The following is a 21843-nucleotide window of genomic DNA, read 5'->3' on the forward strand; positions in this document are numbered from 1 at the left end:
TCCCTCTGTGTGTGTTCCTGCAAATGAATCAATTTGGGAATATGTCCGGTGTGTGTGGAGTGCTTATGGGTGGACTGTGGATGTGGAGAGAGTGTCTCCAAATTTGGGACCCTGAAAGGGGGCAGTCTCAGTCCTCCCAGCAAGGAGCTAGGTAGGGGCTTGCGCCGGGGGAGTGGAGACTGGCAAAGCCATCCGCGCGGGCTCAGCAAGGAATCGCCTGCTGGGCAGGGGCCGGGGGCGGAGCTGGATGCCCCGGGGGGCGGGGTCGGAGGGGGCGGGGAAGGCTAGAGGGGCGGGGCCGCCGCGTCTGCAGCAGCGCGGGCCTGGCCAGGGGGCGCCTCGCGCGGCAGCGGTTCGCCAGGGCGATGCAGTGAGACGGGACCGGCGGGCGGGCGGGCGCGCGCGGGGCGGGGGCCGCGGCCGCGCTGCAGCGATGTGACTTGAGGCCGAGAACCAGCGGGAGCGTCGGCGCTGCGAGGCCGCGGCGGTCGGTGAGTGCGAGCCGCGCGGATGGGGTAGAGGGAGCTGCTAGGACCCCAGAAACTTTTCCCGCCGCGGACTCGGGAGAACTGGGGAGTGTGCTTCTTGTGCCCTTCTAAGGCCCCCCCGGCGGGTTAGTCTGCTGAGGAAGATGGGGGGTCAGGGCGGGGGGAACCCCAGTCCCGCGAGGGCAGGGCGGGGGGAGGGGAGGGCTGCAGACCTTAATGCCGGAGGTGGGAGAGGAGAGGGTGCCCTACCCCCGGACCAGGTGGAGATCCAAGTCTCAGGAGGGTCTGGGGGCGACCGCAGGTGAAGAACAACTGGGAGTAGTGTGCGGGAATCCAACCGTACCCGAGTGACTCGTCGTGGGAGGGAAGCCGCGGGCAGGTCTGGGGGCCGCGTGCTCAGCCCGTGGGGGCCCGCAGGGCAGACCGAGTTGTGGTTATAAGGACTGGGCTTTGGGGGTGACCTGCCGCACCTGCCGCAGGGGCTGGGGGCCAGGCTTGCACCCGGCGGTGCCTGCGCACTACGGGACAAGGGGAGGGGGGACACTGCGGGGGCGGAAGGAGGCAGAGCTGAGACCTGGGGCTGAGGGACAGACGGGGGCGTCTGCATACAATGGCGGGGGGCTGGCTTTCCTATTCCGACCTGGCTGGGGCTGAGGACTAGGCTTGTGCGTTCGCTGCCCTTGGGGGACACGGGCTCCCAGCTCCGCACATCCCGGGATCCGTACCGCCCGCACCGGCCTGGGCCCGGGGGAGCTAGCTAGCCATCCGGGGAGTCGGGCGCCGACCTTGCCACAGAGGACGGCCCCAGCGCAGCTCGCGAGTTCGTCCCCTGGCTCTCGCTCTGTCACACCCGGGCCCAACCAGCCTCCCCCCGCCCCCCACTCGTCCCCCATTCACTAAGGGGGCGGCTCCTTGGAGCGCGGACAAAGGCCCCTGGAGTGTGGCGGGCAGCGGCGTCCCTGTCTGGGGCCCCGGCCCACGCGCCACATTGGCTGCCCAACTGCGCCAGGATGGGGGGCACTTGAGCGGAGCCCAGGAGGAACTGGGGGTCCTCGAAGAGACAAGAGAAGTGAGGGAAAAGTGAGAGAAGGGTCTGGCACAAAAGCCGGGGAACTTCAGCCAAAGAACCTTGATTCAGAAGTTTCCTCGGTGGGGTGGGGGCTCTCGGTGGATTCCGTCTTGGAGTGAAGCTGCATGCAAATAGCATGTAAATAGAATGCAAATCATCATCTGTTGGTTGGGAGCCCTCCACGAGGCCAGTTTTGTATCTAGGCTGTGGAGTGAAGGGTTTTCTATCTGTTCCCTGCTCTAAGTCTGAAAAGGGGTCAGTTGAGTTGAGAAGGAGAAAAATGGAAGGGGAGAGGAGTCGCCATTTGGGGCAGGCAGCAAGACAAGCAGTCTTGTTAGAGAAGCTTCAAACCCTTCTTGGTTTATTTGTTCTTTCCGTAAATGGACCAGCTTCAGAACTGGGGCTGGGACACTACAGAGTAGAGAATGGACAAGCCTCTGCTCTCAGGGCTCTAGCCAGGTGGGTGAACAAATAAATAGCTAAACAAGTAAATAAATAGTAAGTAGATGGAACTTCTAATTGAGGTCAGTGCTGCCAGGAAAGTAAAACAGGAGGATATAAAAGCAATGAGGGTTTGTGTATGTAGGGAAGACCGTTCTCAGGGGTGACATTTTTGTGGAGCCTGGCAAGATGGAGGGTTCATCTCTGGGTGGGCCACTTGGGTCCCTTGGGGGACCGCTGTGCAGACAGAGGGCACTGCAAATGCAAAAGCTTGGAGGTGGGAATGAGTTTAGAACTGAACAAAGGCCATTGTGGATGGAGCTCTGAGGCAGATGTGGGGGGGGGGGGGATGGTAGGGACCAGCCAGACCACCATCTTTTGGACCCTGGAAAGGAGTACCGGTTTTATTCTCCTTGAGCCAGTGAACCCTTGGAGAATTTTGAGTGGGAAGCCAAGGATCTGATTTTTAAAAGCTCCCCTGACCTCAACTCACAGATGGAAAGCAGCTCCCCTTTCATTCTGCCTCTGGGGATGGCAAGGCTCCGGGAGCCTCTGAGGGACTCCGTCTGGCCTGCGGGGACCGCTTAAACCCTGCTCTGCCCTACGAGCCCACTTGAGGAGCGGCTCAGGTTTTAAAATTCACTCTCCACTTTGAGGCAGTTCTTGTCCGCCTTAAGTGCCCCCCCCCCCCCCCCCCCCCGGGGCCCTTGGCCCCATAAGCCCTTCACGCAGAGCTTCCTAGGGGTTCTGAGTTAGTCACATTTTCTTCTCGGAATTACAGCCCAAGAGGAACCATCCACCCCAGAACGGACAGCCAAGGATGCAATTTGCATTTAAATGATTGCTTTTATTTACAGGATTCGAGCTGCTTTGCATATTCATGGATCATGGAGCTTGTGTTCTGGCAACCCTGTTTACTAACCCAGGAGGGTTATTAAATTCAAGGGCCCCCAAATAGGCTGGTGGTCTGGGCAGCATTAGGAAATGAAGATTATGAGATGGTGTAACTTGGAAAAGGTATTAGAGGGTGAGATTGTGGGTCTGGGAAAGAGCTTAATGTCAGGAAACCTTGTAACAGTTTAATCTTGCAGAGCAGGAAATGCACCATTGGCTCTAAGGGGAGTGGGCTGGGACAGAGTGTGATGCTGGAGTGTGTGGGGAGACCGGCTCCACAGCCTCATCCTGGCCTTCTGCTAGTCACGGGTGAGGCCTCAAACCAGAGATGCAGTGGAAAGGCCTGGGGTCAGGAGTTGGGGGAAATGAGTTCTAGTCCCAGCTTGGCCTGTGAATTCCAGTAAGCCTCTGGCAAAGGGGTCCCACCTCTCATTTTCCCGAGAGGAAAGACGATGGAATCATGATTGTCTTTTTAATAAGCAGGGATCCTGTATTCCCTGGGGGACAAGCACCTTGCAGAGATTATTTTTCATGTACTTTTCTCACTGGCTTTGTGAAGGCGGCGCTATCTTTGTCTTTTATAGAGGAAGAGACTGAGGGTCAGAGAGGTTAAGTAATGCCCCATGTCCCATAGTTAGGTCTGGCGTCACTCTAGAGGAGACTGATGAAAGTGTATAAATTCTGTGCCAGGCATTCATCTGTACCAAACTATTGACTATGCCCAGACGTAGGAAGCCCCCTCCCCGCCTGCTCATTTTTTTCTTTCCCTTCCATGTTCTAGCATCCCCCTTCCCATATCATGTGGGTAGTGGGTAGATGGGGACGCTAGTTCCCAAGAGAATGGCCAGTGTCTGATCTCTGGGGGTCCTCACCCTGACTTCTTGACCGGGAGACCGTGTGTGTGTGTGTGTGTGTGAGGGCTCCTAGATTGGCCTGGGTTTCCCATGGGAAAACCACCTTCATAATGAGGCCTCCACTTAGAGCTCCTGGTTTGGGGATCGGGTGAGTTTAGAGGTTCCCAGGGCAGACTCCCACCAAAGGCATCTCCCATTCACACCACCTCAGGGATCCTCTTCGCCTGGCATGATGGGGGAGGCTGAAAACCAATAGCGGACAAACACCTGGGTGAGCCCCCTTCGCACCCCATCTCCATGGCAACTGCTCCTGGAGAAGCAGTCAGCAAAGTTCATAACCTCTGACGAGGGAATAGTTGCCAATCATTTCTATTTATTTAACAGATAGTTTATGTAAGTGCTTACCCTGTGTCAACTACTGTCCTAAAACCTCATTATTTTAAGCACAACGATCCCACAGGATGGGTACCGTGAACACACCCCTAGTTTGCAGAGGAGGAACCTGAGGCAAGAAAGGTTAAATCCGTTTGTCCAGGGTCACAGGGTACTAGCAGGTGGCAGGGGCAGAACTTGAAACCAGAAGATCTCTCTCGGAAGTTCGCCCTGCTCGGTAAGGAGCTGGGCTGGGAGGGCTAGCCCAGCCCGTGGCCTTCAGGCAGGCAGCACTGTCCTCTCACCAGGAATCTTACCTGCATTCTTTCCAGCCTCTGCAGGCCCTAGCTCGTGGAGAAATGGAGCGTGCTGCTTCACCACCTGCCGGAGGCTTCTGGCCCCTCTACGGGTGGGGGTTGTGGACAGAGAGAGAGACAGAGACGGAGATAGTATATTTAAGAGCCTCTGAATGAGTCACATTTCTGAGAGCCTGCCTGGCAGCAAAGGTAATTAGTATGTGAGCCGAGGCTTGCGCGTTCGTTCACTTTTGCTCATTCCTCCTTCTGAGGAGCCGCACGCCTACCTCTCCTGGGTTTGTTGCCATATATTTATCCCGTGCCGATCAGCCTTGCCTGCGGCTGACTTGAAACCTCTAATCTGGCATTGTTCCCTTTGGGATTCCGGGAGAACTGCTCCCTTGGTGGGAGGAAGCACCAAGGGGCTGATGCGGAGGCTGGGGCTTACCTGACAAGTGGGAGCCACCTGCTTGGTCCCTGGCAGAGTTGGCGAGGCAGAGCGTACTGGGGCCATGGCTCCTGGCTTCCCCGGCTGCATGGGTCCAAGCTTCTCACACTTCTGTGTGCCCAAGGGTCTGAGCACATTTGGAGCTTGCCTGGCGGGCTTGTTAAAATGGAGGGGGCTAGGCCCAACCCCACCAAGGGTCTGCATTTCCAGGGAGCTCCCTGGTGACCCTGCTGCTGTTGGCCATCTGAGGATGGACTTGACTTGATTTGACTTGGACTTGAACCTTTCAGGCCATCAGTTCTTTCCTCTGTAAGAGAGCAATGAGAACACCTGTCCTTCAGGAGTAACATGAAGGTTGAAACTACTCTTACCGATTCATTGGTTCGGCAGCTGGGCTGTCGAACCATGCGGCAGGTGCTAGCAGATCAGTGCAGAACGAGACAGACACAGTCCTGGACACGGGAGAGCAGGGAGTGGACCCAAAGGTAATAAAATATTTGGAAAATTGTGGCATATGCTACAAAGACAAAATCAGGACTGGTGTAGAGTATAATGGGGGGGGGCAGCAAGAGACTGGCCAGCAAGGGTTCACTCACCAGGTGACATTTCTAGAGCCCTGGTGTGTAGTAAGAGCCCAAGTAACAAGAGTACAATTGTTTGCCGCTTCACTCCACCACTTTCTAGCTCTGTGACCTCCAACAAGCCAGCTGACCTCCACGGAGATAGTAGTAGTACCAGGCTCGTAGCGTCATTATGCAGATTATAAGGCATTCGTATGTGTGCCGTGCGTGAAGGTGTGCCTGCAGTGTGGTGAGCACCGTGAGTTAGTTATTGTCATTGTCACTGTGGCAGCAGTAGAAAACTCTAGAGGGCAATTCTGAATCTCTCCAGAAATCCTAGATGAGCCAGGCTCCACTTCATCCTGTGGGGCTGTGAGGAGCCCTCCTGATCATCCTAGACACCTCCTGGGCATCCTTAACAATGATAATGATCCACGAGAGACAAGTGGATTCCACTAAAGCTCCTGGCCGTCTTGGGTGGCACCCACATGCCTAGACATTGGGGAGGGAGGACTTCCTGGAAGAAGGGGGCCACATGATGTGGGAGGAGTCATAGAACTTCCTTGGGGGTGAGCAACACAAACCCAGCTCAAACTGGCTTAATCTAAAAAAAAGGCACGTTTATTGGCTGGATGAATAGTGGCTGGACCATGAGTCTGACTGCCACATATGGGGTGCATCCTCACCCCAAATTTGCTTGCGTGCAATGCTGGGATGCATGTTTTAGAAGCATCTCTTGCCAGATGCCTTCTGCCCTGAACCTGCCTTCTCTAATCAAGAGGCAAAGGTGATGATCCCTATAGCAGCAGACCCCTTCTCATTTGGTGGCATCAATAATTTATCCCAATCAATGGCTTCACAGCCAAGGCAGGATCAGAGCTGCTCGTGGAATCCCTGAAAGGAGCAGAGAGGGGGAGAGAGAGGTGGTCGATACTGCATTTACTTAAGGAAGCCCCAGGGAGGAGCGGGAGCTGCCTGGATCCAGCTGGTTACGCCCTCACACATGGGGCAGCGAAGCCAGTGGGTCCAGCCTGAGCTGCCTGGAGACGGGCTTAGAGCAGAACTGTGTAGGCTGGAGCTTTCTGAAGGCCACGCTCTGTTCAGAAGCAAGAGCTGGTGGCAGGTGGGGCCCAGGAAAGAGTCCCGGTGAAGGAGCCTCTCATTCATTCAACATCCACTAAGCATCACCTTTGTGCCAGCACTGGGGGCTAGTGCTTGAGTCCACACCAGTGGGGTCATCCTGGTGATTTTGCATGCCCACTCCCACAGGGGACATTTGGCAATGTCAGAAGATTTTTGGGTTCGGGGAGTAGGTGTGCTACGGGCATCTAGTGGGTAGAGGCTGGGGGTACTGCTGAATATCCTACAGTACAGAGGACAGCCCGCACAGCCAAGAGCAGTGAGACCCGAAATGTCAATGATACCAAGGTTGAGAAGCCCTGGTCTACCCCAATGAACAGAGTGAGTCATGGGTAAATATTAAGCCGTTACCATTGAGAGACTGGGAAGAGGCAGTGCATACCATTCTCAGCACAGCGCTGGTCTCATGGCTGTCTCTTCAAAGTTTTGTTTTCATTCCCTTATTTTTGAAGAGGTCAGACGTAGCACAGAATATAAAAATCAAAGAATACAAAAGAGTATACAGAGAGAGTGAATCTCTCTCTCATCCTCTTCTCCAGCCGCTAGCGATGATGATTCATGATTGTTCACTGTGCCAGATCAAGGCTGCAGATGGGAGCTTAAATCAGGGTCCTGTACCTTCCCCCACCCCAACCAGGGGCTGTGCTGTCTGAAGAAAGGGGTGCCTTTTTCTGACCTGTCAAAGGTGCCTCATGGGCCAGCAGGTTGGAAATGAGGAGGGTCTTAAAGAAGTCAGGAAAGTGGGAATCTTACAGTGCACTGGTCTTTTTCTCCCTCCAAACATCTCCCCCGTCCTTAATGTTCTGGAACCTTTCCGGTGTCAGAGAGAAAGATGAAAACCCACCAGGTGCTGGCCTTCCTCTTGCTCTTCGTGATTGCCTCCGGGGCTTCTGAGAACGCCAGCACTTCCCGGGGCTGTGGACTGGATCTCCTCCCTCAGTACGTGTCCCTGTGCGACCTGGACACCATCTGGGGCATCGTGGTGGAGGCGGTGGCTGGGGCAGGCGCCCTGATCACGCTGCTCCTGATGCTCATCCTGTTGGTGCGGCTGCCATTCATCAAGGACAAGGAGAAGAAGGACCCCGTGGGCCTCCACTTCCTCTTCCTTCTGGGGACCCTGGGCCTCTTCGGGCTGACTTTCGCCTTCATCATCCGGGAGGACGAGACCATCTGCTCAGTCCGCCGGTTCCTCTGGGGCGTCCTCTTCGCGCTCTGCTTCTCCTGCCTGCTGAGCCAGGCGTGGCGCGTGCGGAGGCTGGTGCGCCACGGCAAGAGCCCCTCGGGCTGGCAGCTGGTGGGCGTGGCGCTGTGTCTGATGCTGGTGCAGGCCATCATCGCCATCGAGTGGCTGGTGCTGACCGTGCTGCGCGATGCCAAGCCAGCCTGTGCCTACGAGCCCATGGACTTCGTAATGGCCCTCATCTACGACATGGTTCTGCTCGTGGCCGCCCTGGGGCTGGCGCTCTTCACGCTGTGCGGCAAGTTCAAGAAGTGGAAGCAGAACGGGGCGTGCATCCTGGTCACAGCCTTCCTGTCCGTGCTCATCTGGGTGGCCTGGATGACCATGTACCTGTTTGGCAACGCCGAGCTGCGGCGGGGAGACGCCTGGGGCGACCCCACTCTGGCCATCACCCTGGTGGCCAGCGGCTGGGTCTTCGTCATCTTCCACGCCATCCCGGAGATCCACTGCGCCATCCTGCCAGCGCCGCAGGAGAACACGCCCAACTACTTCGACACCTCGCAGCCGCGGATGCGGGAGACGGCGTTCGAGGAGGACGTGCAGCTGCCACGCACCTACATGGAGAACAAGGCCTTCTCGATGGATGAACACAATGCAGGTAAAGGGGTCGCCGTGCCGCGGGGTGGGGCTCTGGGACCGCTTCCCCCAAAAGGACTCCCTCCTTCCTCCCTAGTGGGGATGGGTGGCCGCAGGGGCCAGTCCTGGCTGATGGGAGCCACAGATATTGGGCCCGGTACTTTATCTGGCCCAGGGATGGGTTCTTATTTAGCATTTTTCCCCCGGTCCGTTGCCAAAGAATTTAATATCAAAATCTGGGTTTCTCACCTCTTCTGAAAAGTCAGCTCTGGCAGTGCTGGCTTGGCATTCCCACCTGGCAAAGATTGTCTGGAGCTGATCTGAACCAGTGTGCGCTGGAAGGTTCCACCTCTCAGGAGTCGGGGCTGCTCCTTTGTTTTCATTTTAATTCCAGGGTAGTTAACACACAGCGTTGTCTTAGTTTCGGGGGTACAATATATGATTCAGCAACTCCATACATTACTCACTGCTCATCAGGGCATTTGGAGTCTTGATTCCCTTCACCTGCTTCACCTAACCCCCCAACCTACAACCCCCTCTTCGGTAACCATCTGTTCTCTATAGTTAAGAATCTCTTTTTTGGTTTGTCTCCCGCCACCCACCCCGACCTTTGTTTCTTTGTTTGTTTTGTTTCTTAATTCCGTATATGACTGAAATGGTATTTGTCTTTCTCCGGCTGTTCGTTGTTCTTTTTCATGGCTGAATAATATTCCATTATGTAGATTAGATATAGATATAGATATAAACCGCATCTTTATCCATTCATCTGTTGATGGACATTTGAGCTGCCACTGCAGAAGACAGTATGGAGGTTCCTCACAAAATTAAAAATAGAAGTGCCTGGGTGGCTCAGTCGGTTGAGTGTCTGCCTTCAGCTCGGGCTCTGATGTCCCGGTCCTGGGATCTAGTCCCCAGTGGGGCTCCTTGCTCAGCAGGGAGTCTGCTTCTTCCTCTCCCTCTGCCCCTCTCCCTGCTCCCTCTCAAATAAATTAGATCTTTTTTTAAAAAATTAAAAATAGAGTTACCCTATGATCCAGTAATTGGATTGCACTCCTGGCTATTTACCCAAAGAAAATGAACACTGATTCAAAGGGATATATACAGCCCTGTGATTACTGCAGGGGTTTCATAATTTAGCTGTTGTAAACAAATATTGTAAATTGTTACTTACAAGAGCTAAATTATGAAAGCAGCCCAAGTGGCTGTTCCTTTAGATGGGAATTCGTTTTGTGTTTACCACACTCCCCACCACTCCCTATTGCTAGAACTCAGCCACTAGAACATATTAACATTAATTCCCTGGCTACCTGGAAGTGTTTGAGCTTATAGTCCAGGAACTAGATGGGTGCAGGGGATACTGGGGGCAGTTACTTGTGTCTCCTCCCCACCTCCAGCATTCAGGAGTGTATGAATGGGTCCCTAGAGTCAGGGGCCCAGATTCAAGTCCTGCCCTCTGTACTTCCTAGATGTGTGGCTTTGAGCAAATTGCTTTACCTTCCTGAGCATCAGTTTTTCCCATCTGTAAGATAGACTAATGAGAGAATGTACCTCCAGAGCTGTTGTGAGAAGTAGCATCCTGAGGGTCTCCCCCAGGACCTGGCCTCCTGGATGTGTGTCTTGGCTGGGTTCCCCTGAAAGCAGAGCCTGAGACTTGGGTGCAGCTGCCTTCCCCAGGAGGTGTTCCCTGCAAAGGAGAGGGGAGAGATAACCAGACCAGGAAGACAGAAACAACCAGACAAGTCCATCGATGAGCCAGTTACTGATGTGGGCAGCTGGGGCTCGGTCCTGAAAGGAGTGCATGTAGCACGAGCCTCAGACTTGACCTTCTAAATCAGGAGTCTGCAGCATTCGCCATCAAGTCCTCCGTCGCCCCTTGTCACTCATGTCCTCTGTCTCCCACTCTCATTGCCTCTTCCCCCATTACTCTGGCCAAATAAGTACTGCTGGCTTCTGAGAGGTTTGAGGGCACAAGAGATGGAGGCTGTCTGCGTCCCCAGGCCCATGCATCACCCCTGCAGTGGGGTTCAGAGCTGAGCCTGGAGGATGTATTGCGGGCACTCAGAGCCCCCGCGGTGAATGCCTCTGAAGTATCTGTTGAGTCGTTCCTTCAAGTGAGTCGGGTAGGTTCCCAGCACTTGAGATTCAATAAAATTGCCTTTTCTCAGTTGCCTGAGGATTGATCAGGGGCTCTAATGATAATAATAATGGCTACATTAACAGCAGCAGCCATAGCTGTGTGGTGCTGATTACTTAGTACAGTCATTGCTTACTGAGCATTAACTATGTGCCAGGTGCTATTCTAAGTCCTTGACCTCCCTTGCTGCACCCAGTGAGGCCGTCCTATTATTATCCCCATCTTACAGACGAATAAATGGAGACTCTGAGAGGTTCCGGACCTTGCCAAAGACATAGCTGGGAGGTGGCTCATTCCAGATGGCCAAGGTCCCCTTTGCAGTGCTGCTCACCCAGGCAGCTGGGCAGTGTTCCTGGGTCATGACTGCGGAGTCAAGCTTGTGGGGTGACTGCTGAGTGCATCCTGCCTGTCCCCTGCAGGCAGGGGTAAGCACATTCAGCCATCAGATCCTCAAAGGTCACCCAGAGCCCTCCCCACCTGCCCACTTTCCTCTGCACTGGACCAGACCCACAGGAGGGAACACCAACGGCTCCATCGGGGATAGGGCTAGAAACCCTGGTGTGGTCTTTAATGGAGCTGTTTTAATCTTAGTAGGAAGCCCCAGGCCAGCAAGCCCATGTTTGTCAAAGGATTTAGCAGGAATGAGTATTGGCTCGTGTTCCCAGGACAAGGCGGGGGTCAGGATCATCACTGGGAGCCCCAAAGGCCCTCCAGAGAAGGTGTCCTGAGCAGAGGTCAGGAGCCCAGCTGGTTCCCGGGGTCTGGTGGAGCCACCCTTTCCTGGCTGCCCCCGGAACAGGATCCTTTTTATGAGACCCATGGACTCCCCTTGGACCTGAGAGGTAGTGGCAGCTTCTGGAATGAATGTGCACCTTTGTACATTCATTGGGGGATTTTTGTTTATCACTTTGTCAGATTCTCAAAGCCGTCTGTGGACCCCAGAAGGCTAAGAATCAGTGGTATTGAACCTGAAGGTCTAGTTTACTTGCAGTGAAACGGGAATGCTAGAATGACCCAAGTATTAGGGTCTTCACGAGTAAGGATGGCTAACCTTGGACCAGCTACCATTCTGAGCATTTTAGTGGCTAATCTCATTTAATCCTTACAATAACCCATTGAAGTCCATTTTTCAGACAGAAAACTGAGACACAGAAGGGCTGGGGTCTGAGCCCATGCACGCGGTTTCTGGAGCCCCGTGCTTGATTAGTCTACCACAGAATTACTCATCTCTCTTCAAAGCACTTTAGTGATCCTGAGCTCACTGGTTGGTTTACCAGGACGACTTTGTGGCTTGAGAAAGCAGGGTTTATCAGTCCCATTTTACAGAGTGGGAAACTGAGTTCCAGGGCTGTCAGGCAACATGTTTAATTAGGCTCACACTCTAAGAGCAGGGAGGGGGGGAGTTGGTTTTCTACTATGTGCATTTTTTTTCTTGTGAAAATGCAGCCAGTCCTTTCTATCCACATAAGATCCAGAGATCAAAGGTATCTGGGACCCAGGTGAGAGCCAGCAGTACCAGGGCTGGCACACTGGGTGATGAGGGGGTGCTGGGGGGGGTCCTAGAGGTGCTCCCCAACCCCATCTGTTTCACATTCTGACACATTCCAAAGCCAAGGAAGTTGTCTTTCTGTCCCCTCTTTCTTTTCCAAAATAAAACCAGTCTTTTCATTCCATTTTGGTGACAAAAACTAGAATAATCATCTAGAAGTTTCAGGAAGTAAAAATAACAAAAATCGCTCAAACTCCCGTTATCCAAAAGCAGCTACTGCTGTTTGCTCCCATCTTGCCAGACATCTCTCAGTGAGCACACAATCTCTCCTTCCCTCCCTCTTTTTACACACACACACACACACACACACACACACTCCAGTCCCGTAGACAGGTTCTTAACCTAGCTGTACACTTGGGCAGCTAAAAAAAATTACCAGTGCCCGCCCCCTCGTTCTGTCTGTTTGGGTTCAGGTTTCTCAAGCTTTCCAAAGGATTTGAAGATGTAACCACCGATCTAAGTGGTGTTCTGTGGTGTGTTTGCTTAGGTCAATATTGTATCATGGACGGAGGCCTTTCCAGGTCAGTGACTGCAGAGCTCTAGTATCCTTTCCATGATGCAGAGCTTTCCTTGGGCACAGTAATTTATTTTTCTGGTCCTCAGCTGGTGGATATTCCACTTGTTTCTGACTTTCCATATAAGTAATGTTGCAGTGAACTTCGATCTTTGTGCCCTTGATCAATTAACTTCTTGCAAGACCAAAAAAAACCAAAAAACCAAAATACCACCAAACCAACCACCACCTTCTAGACATGCACAAAAGCGTCTGTACCTTTAAATCTTGATATATACTGCCAGATGGCCCCCTAAAAGTTACACTCATTTTCTGCCCCCGCCAATAACTGTATGAGGGCCCGACTCCTTCACTCACCTTGCATATTATCAGACTTTGTTTTAATAGCCCTGTTTTGGATCATCCCAAATGTGTGTCAACCAAAATTCACACGGGACCAGGCAAGATGGGCCCCAGGCAAAGACAATTCCGTCAGAAAGCTCACATGAGCTAAACTGGAGTGCTGGCTAGGATTGTCCTTGTTCTAGAAACCGTTGCTTTGCTGGCTGGGGAACCTCTGGGCGTGTTCCCTTGCCACTGTGAGAACAACTATTGTCATCTTTGGTGCTGACCTCAGCCAGCTTGTATTTTCGGGAACCAGGCCCCAGTAGGGGCCTTGCCCAGGAGTTACAGCTGGCCCTCTTTCTTTTGCGCTTTAGCCAGCTAGCCTTTTGGGCCCTCTTCCCTTGAGAGTCAATCTTGACGTCTTCAAGAGATGGGAAGGGCATTTCCCAGGTGGCCTGTGGCTCAGTCAAGCCCCAGTGTCCTCTGCTTCCAGGTTTCCTTCCCCCAAATGAGATCCCAGGTACATAGAGCACTTTATCAGCCTCCTGCTTATTAATAAGTATCAGCAAGGCATGAGGTATGTGACGAAAGTTGAAAATGCACCGAAGGATGTAGCACCTCAGATCACATCTTGGAAAGCGTTAATGAGGCATATTAAATGTTCACCTTTCAAAGGAGCAATAAAGAAAAAAGGTTCTTTCTTTTAGGGGATTTGGGCTCTCTGATCTCCTTAGGGCCAAGGGCTATTTAAACTTGGACTCTTAGCTTTCTGGTGTGTGGCCCTGAGTCAGCTTTGAGGGAGGGCCCATGTAGCCTCACCGGCAGGGTCTGGATAGGAGTAGGCCGGCATTCAACCTATAAACTTAGATCCCTGTAGGGAAGCTTTTATGAGCCCTGCTTGCCTTTCACAGCTGACCCAGGTCAGAGTGCAGTGTTAGGTGGGACACTTGCAGGGGCAAGTAATGAAAAAACCTGATTTGAACTGGCTTAAACCAAACCAAAACACAAGAAGGAACCAATGTACTGGGGATCAGGCTACAGGAATCATTAGATCAAGGAGGCTCGGGTGATGACTAGATTTGATCTTTCTCCATCTCTTGGCCCTGTTAGTATCAGGGCAGCCCACAACTCTAGGCTTAGACAGAGTCCCAGTGGAAAAGAGGATCGTTTCCCAGCAAAAATCCCAGAGTTGGCTCTGAATGGACCTAATTGGCCAGATTGAAGTCACATGCTGACCTCAGGCCAGGGTAGAAGGTGGTCATAGCAACACTTGGGGCCAAGGCACCCACAGATGGCTGGTAGAGTCGAGCCTTTGTTTCTTTGAGGAAAATGTGTTGGGGTCAGATTCTCCCAACACAGCTGGCCAGGTCTGTGCTTTATAAGGAAAGAGTGCTATTCGGCGTTCCCTCTCTAGGGACTGAGACTAGTAAGAGCCCAGGAACTACCTCGTCTGCCCCCCCGGGTGCCTCTCCCTGGCTCCCCCTTCTCTACTTCCTGGGAGAGGTATCTCCTTGCTTAGCTCATGTATAAACAGCTGCTTGAAGGCTTGGATGGAGCTGCTAGAGCCAGAGAGGTTTACCTGTGGCCAGAGACATTCGCTCCCCACTGTGCCTCAGTGTCTTAGGCCCAGCTTGGGCTGAGCTGCCTCTCTCTAATGTCACTTAAATTCAGGTTGCTTCTAAGTAAGTGTGATGGTTGAAAACAGTATTTGAAGCCAGCAATGTGGGATGGTTAAGAACACAGGTTCTCTGCCTGGGTTTTGGATGCTGGTTTTGCCTCCTTCCAACTGTGTGACCTTGGGCTAGTAACTTAATCTCTCTGTGCCCCGTGTAAAATGGAAATAATGAAAGTACCTATTATGGTATAAAGCAGACTCCCTGCTGAGTGCAGAGCCTGATGCTATGTGGGGCTGGGGCTGCACTCGGGCTGGGGGGGGGGGCTCCCCTGAGATCATGACCTGAGCCGAAACCAGGAGTTGGAGGCTGAACCAACTGAGCCACCCAAGTCCCCCTCTTTGGAGACTTTAAGTGAGGCTTTTCTTGGCAAAACACGATTAGTGCCTTCAACGAGAATGAAAATAATGGAATCCGTGTTACAACGGAGATGGACTTTTGTTTTCACAGTGCTCCAACATTCTGCATTGGTTTTTAATAGACTATCTTTTTAAAGTAATTTTAGTTTGACAGAAAAACTGAGCAGGAATCACAAGGAGTTCCCACATGCCCTTATTATTAACAGCTCGCCTTAGTGGTACCTTTGCTACTGTTGAGGAATCAGTATTGATCCATTATTATTAGCCAAAGTCCACAATTTACATTTTAGAGCTCACTCTTTTGCTTTTACAGTATCGTAAAGCATAATTTCACTGCCCTAAAAATGCCCTGTGCTCAACCTGTTCCTTCACCACCACTGCCCCCCGCCCCAATCATTAGTCTTTCGACGTTGTCTATACTTTTGCCTTTTCACAATGTCCCAGTTGGAATCACACAGTATGCAGCTTTTACAGACTGGCTTCTTTGACTTACCAATATGTGTTTGTTTCCTCCATGTCTTCTTGTGTAGTTTGGGTTTTCTCTACAAAAAAGGAAATTTAGGTCTCTAAAAGTACACAGCAAATAGGAGCGCCATTTACACACCTCTCTCGGGTTAAGAAGTGCTGACGTATTTTTGCCACCTTTGCTACAGCTGTCCCTTTTTTCCTGTTTAGAAATACCCTGTCCCAGAGGGTTGGAGCCCCTGTGTTCCCTTCCCTGTCACTTTCCCACGAAGACAGCCTCTGTCATATACTTGATGTCCACGCTCTTAGGGTTGTCTACCTCTGTGTATCCAGAAACGGTGACCGGGGTTGAATGGTGTGATGTTGAACTTGACATGAAAGACACTGTGTGGTGAGAGAGGAGACCTCTGAGGGATGTCCCCCATGGCCTGCAGGGGCTGGAGGGGGTGGGGTAGAGGCTCCACCCTGCCCCCCACCCCAGCAGCCTGCTCCCTGGATTCTACAAACTTCCCAACCCCACTGAGATGGGTCAAGCTCCAAGAGAGCCAGAGAACAAAGCCCTTTTGTGACTTTTGTTTTGAATCTGGCTTGTGACAATGGGGAGGGGTGGCAAGGGCTTGGGGGGGGGGGTGGATGTGTGCGGGGAGCATGGTGTTGATGCAGGAGAAGAAAACAAAATCGCGGGTTGTTTTTTGTTTTGGTGTTGTGTTGCTGCTTCCTACCTCCCTCAGCCCTCCGAACAGCGGGATTTCGCAACGGCAGCTTGGGAAACAGACCGAGCGCTCCGTTCAGAAGCAACGTGTATCAGCCCACTGAGATGGCCGTTGTGCTCAATGGAGGGACTGTAAGTATCAAGAGGTGATGTTTTGGCCGGAGGCCCAAGAGCGATCCGTGTTGGGGGGCAGCTTCGACGGGGGCATCCTGCTCTGTGGAGGCTGCGTACGGCCCCGCACACACTGGCCCACGTGGACACCCCTTGCAGCTAGAATGCATGCAGTGCTTCCATTTCTCTTCCCCTCTCTACCCCGTTCTCCATGCACGGAAGATGCACCTATACTTAGTGAACCATCTGTGTGGGTTCCTTCGAGAGAGTCCCTGTTTCTTAGGGCTCCTGTACCCCGCGAGTCTGGCTTTCATTTTTGCACAAGATGCCCACCTCTGCTCCCTGGGAGGTGACTTTTAGGAAAAGCCCAGAGTTGTGAACCACCACCACCCCCCCCCCAGCAGATTTTGCTGACATCCAACCTAGTGTACCCCCGTGTGTCCCCCCACCCCATCTCTGTGCCCCAGCTGGATACCGGGTTCCCCTACCTCCACTCCTTAAAAGATGTCTTAAGAAACCGGAGCAATTATCATTTCTCCCCCTGCGGGCACAAAAACAGATTTTACTATCTGATGCCAAACAGACCTTCAGCAGAATTGTCATTGTTTACATTTTGCCTCCGTGCAAATTACATCATTTTGTTTCTCCAGCAATCCAAAGACACACTGTCATTCCCACATTTAATTTCCAAACATAGCTACATGCTTCCTCAGAAACAATGCATAAAGCCAGTTTACATGTGTAAATTGGACTTCCATTCCTCTATCATGTGCCAATTCCATAACTCAACCTGAGCTTTTTTTTTTTCTTTTCTTTTCCTTTTTTTAATGTAAGTCGGGGATGGTCTTTGATCTCTGGAGGGAATTTGGGTTTTCCTGGCCTTTTGAATGGTATGCGAGGCATTGGTTTGCACTGGTTTGGAACAGGCTCAAAGACAAACAGACTCACAGATTTGCTTTCTGAAAACCCCCTGCCATCCCTTGGGCTGTTTGATTATTGTCGGGAGCCAAGAAAAAGCCTGACTCGAAAGCATTCTGCCTGTGTGTTGTAATAAATAATGTTAGAACCCCCGTCAGTCACTCTTAAGCTCTCCTAGGCTCTTCGAGGCCAGTGGGTGTAAAAACACTGTGGACTTAGAGAAAAGCCAAAGTGGGTTTCTGAGTGAGGACACATTCATTCGGGATGTATGATTATAGAAAAGAGGACCCAGCTATCCCTAGAATCGAGCCGTGTCACACACACCGGGTTGCCGCTTTTCTTGGGAATTCTTCAGACCCTTAGAAAAAAGCAAGATAACTTATCTTTGGCACATTGTTAACGAATTGGTTTCTGATGTTGACTTTGCAAAGCACGAAGTTCTTAGTGTGTTGTCCTTGTTTCCAGATCCCAACTGCTCCGCCAAGTTACACTGGAAGACACCTCTGGTGAAAGACGTTAAGTTCCAGAGAATAAGAATCTCTCTTACCGATTTTATTCCCTGGCTGTGTCTTTCTTGAGGGAGAAATCAGTAACAGGAGCCGAACAAGGCTGCCTCACAGCCGGGAGATCTGGAAATCCTACACAAGGGGATTTTGTGTAAATGTGAACACTGCTGAACCTAAAAGCTAACACCGACTGCCCTCCGTCCCCTGCCACACACACACACACACACACACACACACACACACACACACGTAATACCAAACCAACCTCAATCCCTGCAAACTAAAGCAAAGCTAATTGCAAATAGTATTAGGCTCACTCAAAAATGTGGCTGGGAAGACTGTTTCATCCTCCGGGGGTAGAACAGAACTACATTCACAGTCGGTGGACCGGGCTGGTGTTGGCTGACTGTGGAAGTCCCCACACCACCACCCCTCGGCAGCAAGGGCTGGACCTCAGGTGGCCTTTTTTGAGACGACTGTTTCACGGAGAGGACTAATGGGGACTTATCCACCAGCTTGCCTGTTGGTTTGCACATTTCAGGGGGGTCAGGAGCACTTAACGGAGTTGTGGGTGTGATCCTGGGGTGAGGCCCAGCCAAATCACAGCATGAGCTTTACAGCAGTAGTGGGGGAGGGGCCCCAGCCTGTGCCAACGAAGAGAAGGCTATCTGGGAGTTGAAGTGACTGTCGCATTTAAAAAGTGGTGACCCACCACTGTTCCCTCTCTGGGCCTCCTGCTGCAGGTCTACGGCAGAAAAGCATGCCCACCTCCCTCCTTGGAGCCAGAGCGATATTCCCGCTTGGGGCAACAGTCTTTTTCCCTCGATGAGCTCTCGCTCCTCCTGTTCTTGCCCTGCTCCCCGACCCCAGAGCCCTTTCCCAGTTTTATTTCCATGTTCATTTCCAAAGCTCAGATGGGCTGTCAGCTGACAGCGCCCCCGCCCCCCGGTTGGCAGGCCAGAAGGCAGGTGCCACAGTGATTGTCTGTGATGATGTCACATGGCAGGGCTTCCCAGGGGAACTGGGACACTCTGCTGCCTAGCATGCAGTGAGTTCTCAGGTGTTAGACGTTGACGGAGTGCAAGGTCCAGGGACGGCTGGAGCACTCCAGAGAGGTTCTTGCTGCTTCTGGAGGGTATGTGGGACATGTTGTGACTTGGTTTTCTGTGAGTTCCATGCAAATGGTTCTCTTCAAAGCCCATTGTTTCTGTCATGGTTTCCATCTGTCCTAAGCAAGTCATTCCTTTGTTATTCGGCATTTCCAACATCTCGGCCATTAAAAGCCCCATGTTCTCTGCACTGTTTGGCCAGCATAATCACTAGCAGTGACACAAAGCAAAGAGTTTTATCTTGACGGCATGAAATGTATAAATGAGGGTGAGTCCTTTGGCATATACTCTAATGATTCTATTGCTTTTTCTATAAAACAACCCTTAAGCCTTTAACCTTTAAAGAAAATGAAAAAGGTTAGTGTTGGGGGGGGTGGGAAACTGACCTCTTCATAAGCCAATATGTCTGAGCTGTTTTAATAAACCTTCTGATTTTTCTCAAGGCCCTAGTCTCTGCTGTGTCCCGTCCTTGCCAGGGTCCCCTTCCCCACTGCCACCTTGCAGAGCGACGGGGGAAACCAGGCTCATTTGGCCTCCCTCCGTGGCTCTCCTTCAAGTTTTCCATCCAGCTAGTGCATTTCCTTGTGTTGCCACGCATGAGGAAGAAAAAGCATGGCACCAGAATGCCACCCCCTACCCGACCTTTGGGAAACAGCCCACCCCTGCCCAGAGCATGTGCTTGCTTCTAGAGAATCAGATTCCAATCCTCTCTTGAGGCGCGTCATTGGCGGACTGGAAACTGGGAATATTGGGGAGGAGAGGGAGGGAAATAAGCTAGGACCCGGGGTGGGGATGGGGGTGGTGGTTGCATGCAGAACCAGGATTGTGGAAATACAGAAATCTCCAAACGCCTCGGTCCAGTCCGGTGAAAAACCACAGCAATACACATTCTCGTGCCAGGAAATGGTTGCTTACCCCCGCTCTCTGGAGTCCTTTGGAGCTCTCTGATCCCATCAGTGATTCCGTCTGCAAGAGCCCCCCCTCCCCCCCTTGCAGAAGGGAGCAATTCACCCGATCGTTTTCTCTCTCAGTTCTTGGTGGTCCAGGCGGATAAGGTGAGCACAGCATAAATGGCTACAAGGGGGAAAGTAACGTTTCATCAACATAACCACAGAACCAGCTTTGCGCCATGGGAGACCTCACTTACGGAGACCTTTTCTCCCCCCCTTTCTTTTTAATTCTCTGATACGTTATTGCGCTTCTGGATTTTGTTTTATTTTGGCTTTAAGGTTGAGAGTGGGGTGGATGCCCTCCCAGTGGGGCAGAGGTGGGGAGTGAGGGCGGAGAGCAGAGAACGGGTATTTTCCTAATGACTCCACCTGAAGGGTACAAAGAGACCTCTTTGCCAAGAGACTGGCTGCCAGCTGGCCCCGCGGAGCAAACTTTAAATACAAAATCCAGTGGCATCTCTGTTTATGGAAACAACACTTGTCGAGGGAAAATGACCTGAAGGAGAGCATCTGTGATCAAAATACCTAATTGTAAGCACAAATCTTTCTGTGTCCGGTTATTAAAATCACTCTGGGACTATAACAGCCACGCTTGTCTCTCCCCCCCCCCCCGCCTTTTAATAGAAAATGGTCATTCTATCCTGGTTACCTCCACTGGATGTGGAGGCAGTGAGGGAATCAGCTCAGAGAATTGACAAATGGGGAAATGTGGGGATCCCGTGCTTTTAGCACAGACTCCGTCTGGGCCCAGCAAACAAGGGTAAACTTGGGGTGGTCTTCTAGGTCGGCCAGTGCTGAGTTGAACCCTAAACTGAAGGGGGAGTGTTGTGGCTTTTATAATCCAATGATGCAATGATTACACCAGCTTACAAGAGTTCTGAGCAGGTGCTTTTTATTAATTGATAAAGAGCTAAGGCTCGTTTTTGATAGATAATATATATTTATTAAATGTATTAATGTGTGTTTTATAATGTACCTTTATCCTCCCCTGGCTGACTGTTGCATACTTATTAAAAAAAACAATCGTTAAAGAAACTTCAAGACAATCAACGTGTACCATAAATGACTGTATATAAACATGACAAATTTAAAGGTTGTAAAGCATGGGCAGATAGGTTTTATTTTCAAAATGCTGTTCTTAACACAAAAATAAAGGCTTTCCTATTTACTTAAGATGTGTGCTAGCTTGTCAAAACCACCCAGAATAACTACGAGGCTTTTGGATTTGCCTGGAGGCTCAGTCTGTGGCAATTTGAACGGGGGAATCCTGGTTCACAGCAAACCACAGAACAAATGAGGGTAATAAGTTAGCTTAGCCACCAATGAGGAACTTTCTATAGTACTCTGGGGGCTTGACAACCAAAATCCTTTGTCTGTCACTGTCTGGGTGTCTTCAACTTGTTGGATTTGCAGTCAGAGTTAAGAGTCCGTCTCCTCTGCAAGTGGTTGTAGGCAATACGTCTTTTTTATGAAGAGAATACTCACCAGATAAACCTAAAGCCCATGGCAAAGGTTTGGGACTCGAATTTAAATACCAGTCTTTGCCAAGGCAGCCAGAAGTGGGAAACTGGAAACTAAAACACTTCAGCGTTTCTTGGATCTAGAGTTTGTTGTATATTTTAACGGCGGTTGGTGTAGAAGAATATACTGGAAGCACTGAAGAAATAATAATAGGTAAAATAATAAAATTTGGAGATAATGCAGAAAGTTAAGATTCGTACTCTCCTAGGATAAACTATATGCAGTAAAGCATGTTTGCAACAAATCCTAGCTTGTGCAGAAAAGGTTCTGTATTCACATGTACCAAATCTAGTCGTTTAAAAAAAAAATCAACAGAGAGGAAGCATAATTTGTACGTTTTCCTCACGTAGGGTCCTTGAAGTTCCAAAGGGAGAAGATCCCCCAGTAGTTAAGGTGGTGGAGTCGTAGGTGCAATTTCCTCATCGTCTTCCATTTTGCATTTCACTACAAAGAAATGAAAGAGAAAGTCAGAATCAATTTATATACCCAGACAGACTTGTGTGATTTTGCAAACAGCAAACTCTGATGTGTGGAGATCCACGGCATTGGAACTCACTGAGCACCTGCTCTGGTTCTGGGGCCATGGACCTACCGGGGAAGAACGCGGGGCCACTGTGTTC

The 21843-nt window shown here is 51.3% G+C and overlaps 3 protein-coding genes and 1 long non-coding RNA gene across 5 annotated transcripts in view; 1 reads left to right on the top strand and 3 right to left on the bottom strand.

Moving 5' to 3' along the window:
* Positions 1-284: 284 nt before the first annotated feature.
* On the bottom strand, positions 285-1381 carry LOC123389701 (basic proline-rich protein-like). Its single transcript, XM_045071934.1, has 3 exons — positions 1098-1381; positions 738-1006; positions 285-595 (listed from the first exon to the last, which is right to left on the bottom strand). The coding sequence occupies exons 1-3, from the start codon at positions 1379-1381 to the stop codon at positions 285-287; spliced, it is 864 nt and encodes a 287-aa protein (XP_044927869.1).
* Positions 1382-4099: 2718 nt separating this feature from the next.
* On the bottom strand, positions 4100-15936 carry LOC106005585. The gene is made up of 4 exons (XR_001179053.2): positions 15425-15936; positions 9927-10062; positions 4863-8794; positions 4100-4521 (listed from the first exon to the last, which is right to left on the bottom strand). It is a non-coding gene; the product is annotated as an uncharacterized LOC106005585 (long non-coding RNA).
* Positions 4509-20875, top strand: GPRC5B (G protein-coupled receptor class C group 5 member B). Its single transcript, XM_013055119.2, has 4 exons — positions 4509-4624; positions 7387-8400; positions 16128-16240; positions 17603-20875. The coding sequence occupies exons 1-4, from the start codon at positions 4588-4590 to the stop codon at positions 17645-17647; spliced, it is 1209 nt and encodes a 402-aa protein (XP_012910573.1). The 5' UTR covers positions 4509-4587; the 3' UTR covers positions 17648-20875.
* Positions 20793-21843, bottom strand: part of IQCK (IQ motif containing K) — a 120230-nt gene continuing 119179 nt past the window's right edge. The window contains exon 9 of one of the 2 annotated variants that reach the window (XM_004750279.3): positions 20793-21667. In XM_004750279.3, coding sequence (XP_004750336.1) covers positions 21612-21667 — 56 coding nt within the window. In that variant the 3' untranslated portion in view covers positions 20793-21611. The remainder of the gene's footprint in view (positions 21668-21843) is intronic. The other variant, XR_006604335.1, reaches the window with a different exon arrangement.

The sequence above is a fragment of the Mustela putorius genome, unplaced genomic scaffold, assembly GCF_011764305.1.
Source record: "Mustela putorius furo isolate JIRA1106 unplaced genomic scaffold, ASM1176430v1.1 tig00004007_pilon_pilon_pilon, whole genome shotgun sequence".
NCBI classification, from domain to species: domain Eukaryota; kingdom Metazoa; phylum Chordata; class Mammalia; order Carnivora; family Mustelidae; genus Mustela; species Mustela putorius.

What these genes read in the sequence shown, in the direction of transcription:
- GPRC5B (XM_013055119.2), top strand. Translation starts at nt 4,588, where the DNA reads ATGAGTCACATTTCTGAGAGCCTGCCTGGCAGCAAAG. An exon ending in GATGGATGAACACAATGCAG is followed by an intron (nt 8,401 to 16,127) that starts GTAAAGGGGTCG and finishes TACCTCCCTCAG; the next exon opens with CCCTCCGAACAGCGGGATTT. An exon ending in TTGTGCTCAATGGAGGGACT is followed by an intron (nt 16,241 to 17,602) that starts GTAAGTATCAAG and finishes CCTTGTTTCCAG; the next exon opens with ATCCCAACTGCTCCGCCAAG.
- LOC123389701 (XM_045071934.1), bottom strand. Translation starts at nt 1,381, where the DNA reads ATGGGGGACGAGTGGGGGGCGGGGGGAGGCTGGTTGGGCCCGGGTGTG. An exon ending in AAAGCCAGCCCCCCGCCATT is followed by an intron (nt 1,007 to 1,097) that starts GTATGCAGACGC and finishes CTTGTCCCGTAG; the next exon opens with TGCGCAGGCACCGCCGGGTG. An exon ending in GATCTCCACCTGGTCCGGGG is followed by an intron (nt 596 to 737) that starts GTAGGGCACCCT and finishes GGGGGGCCTTAG; the next exon opens with AAGGGCACAAGAAGCACACT.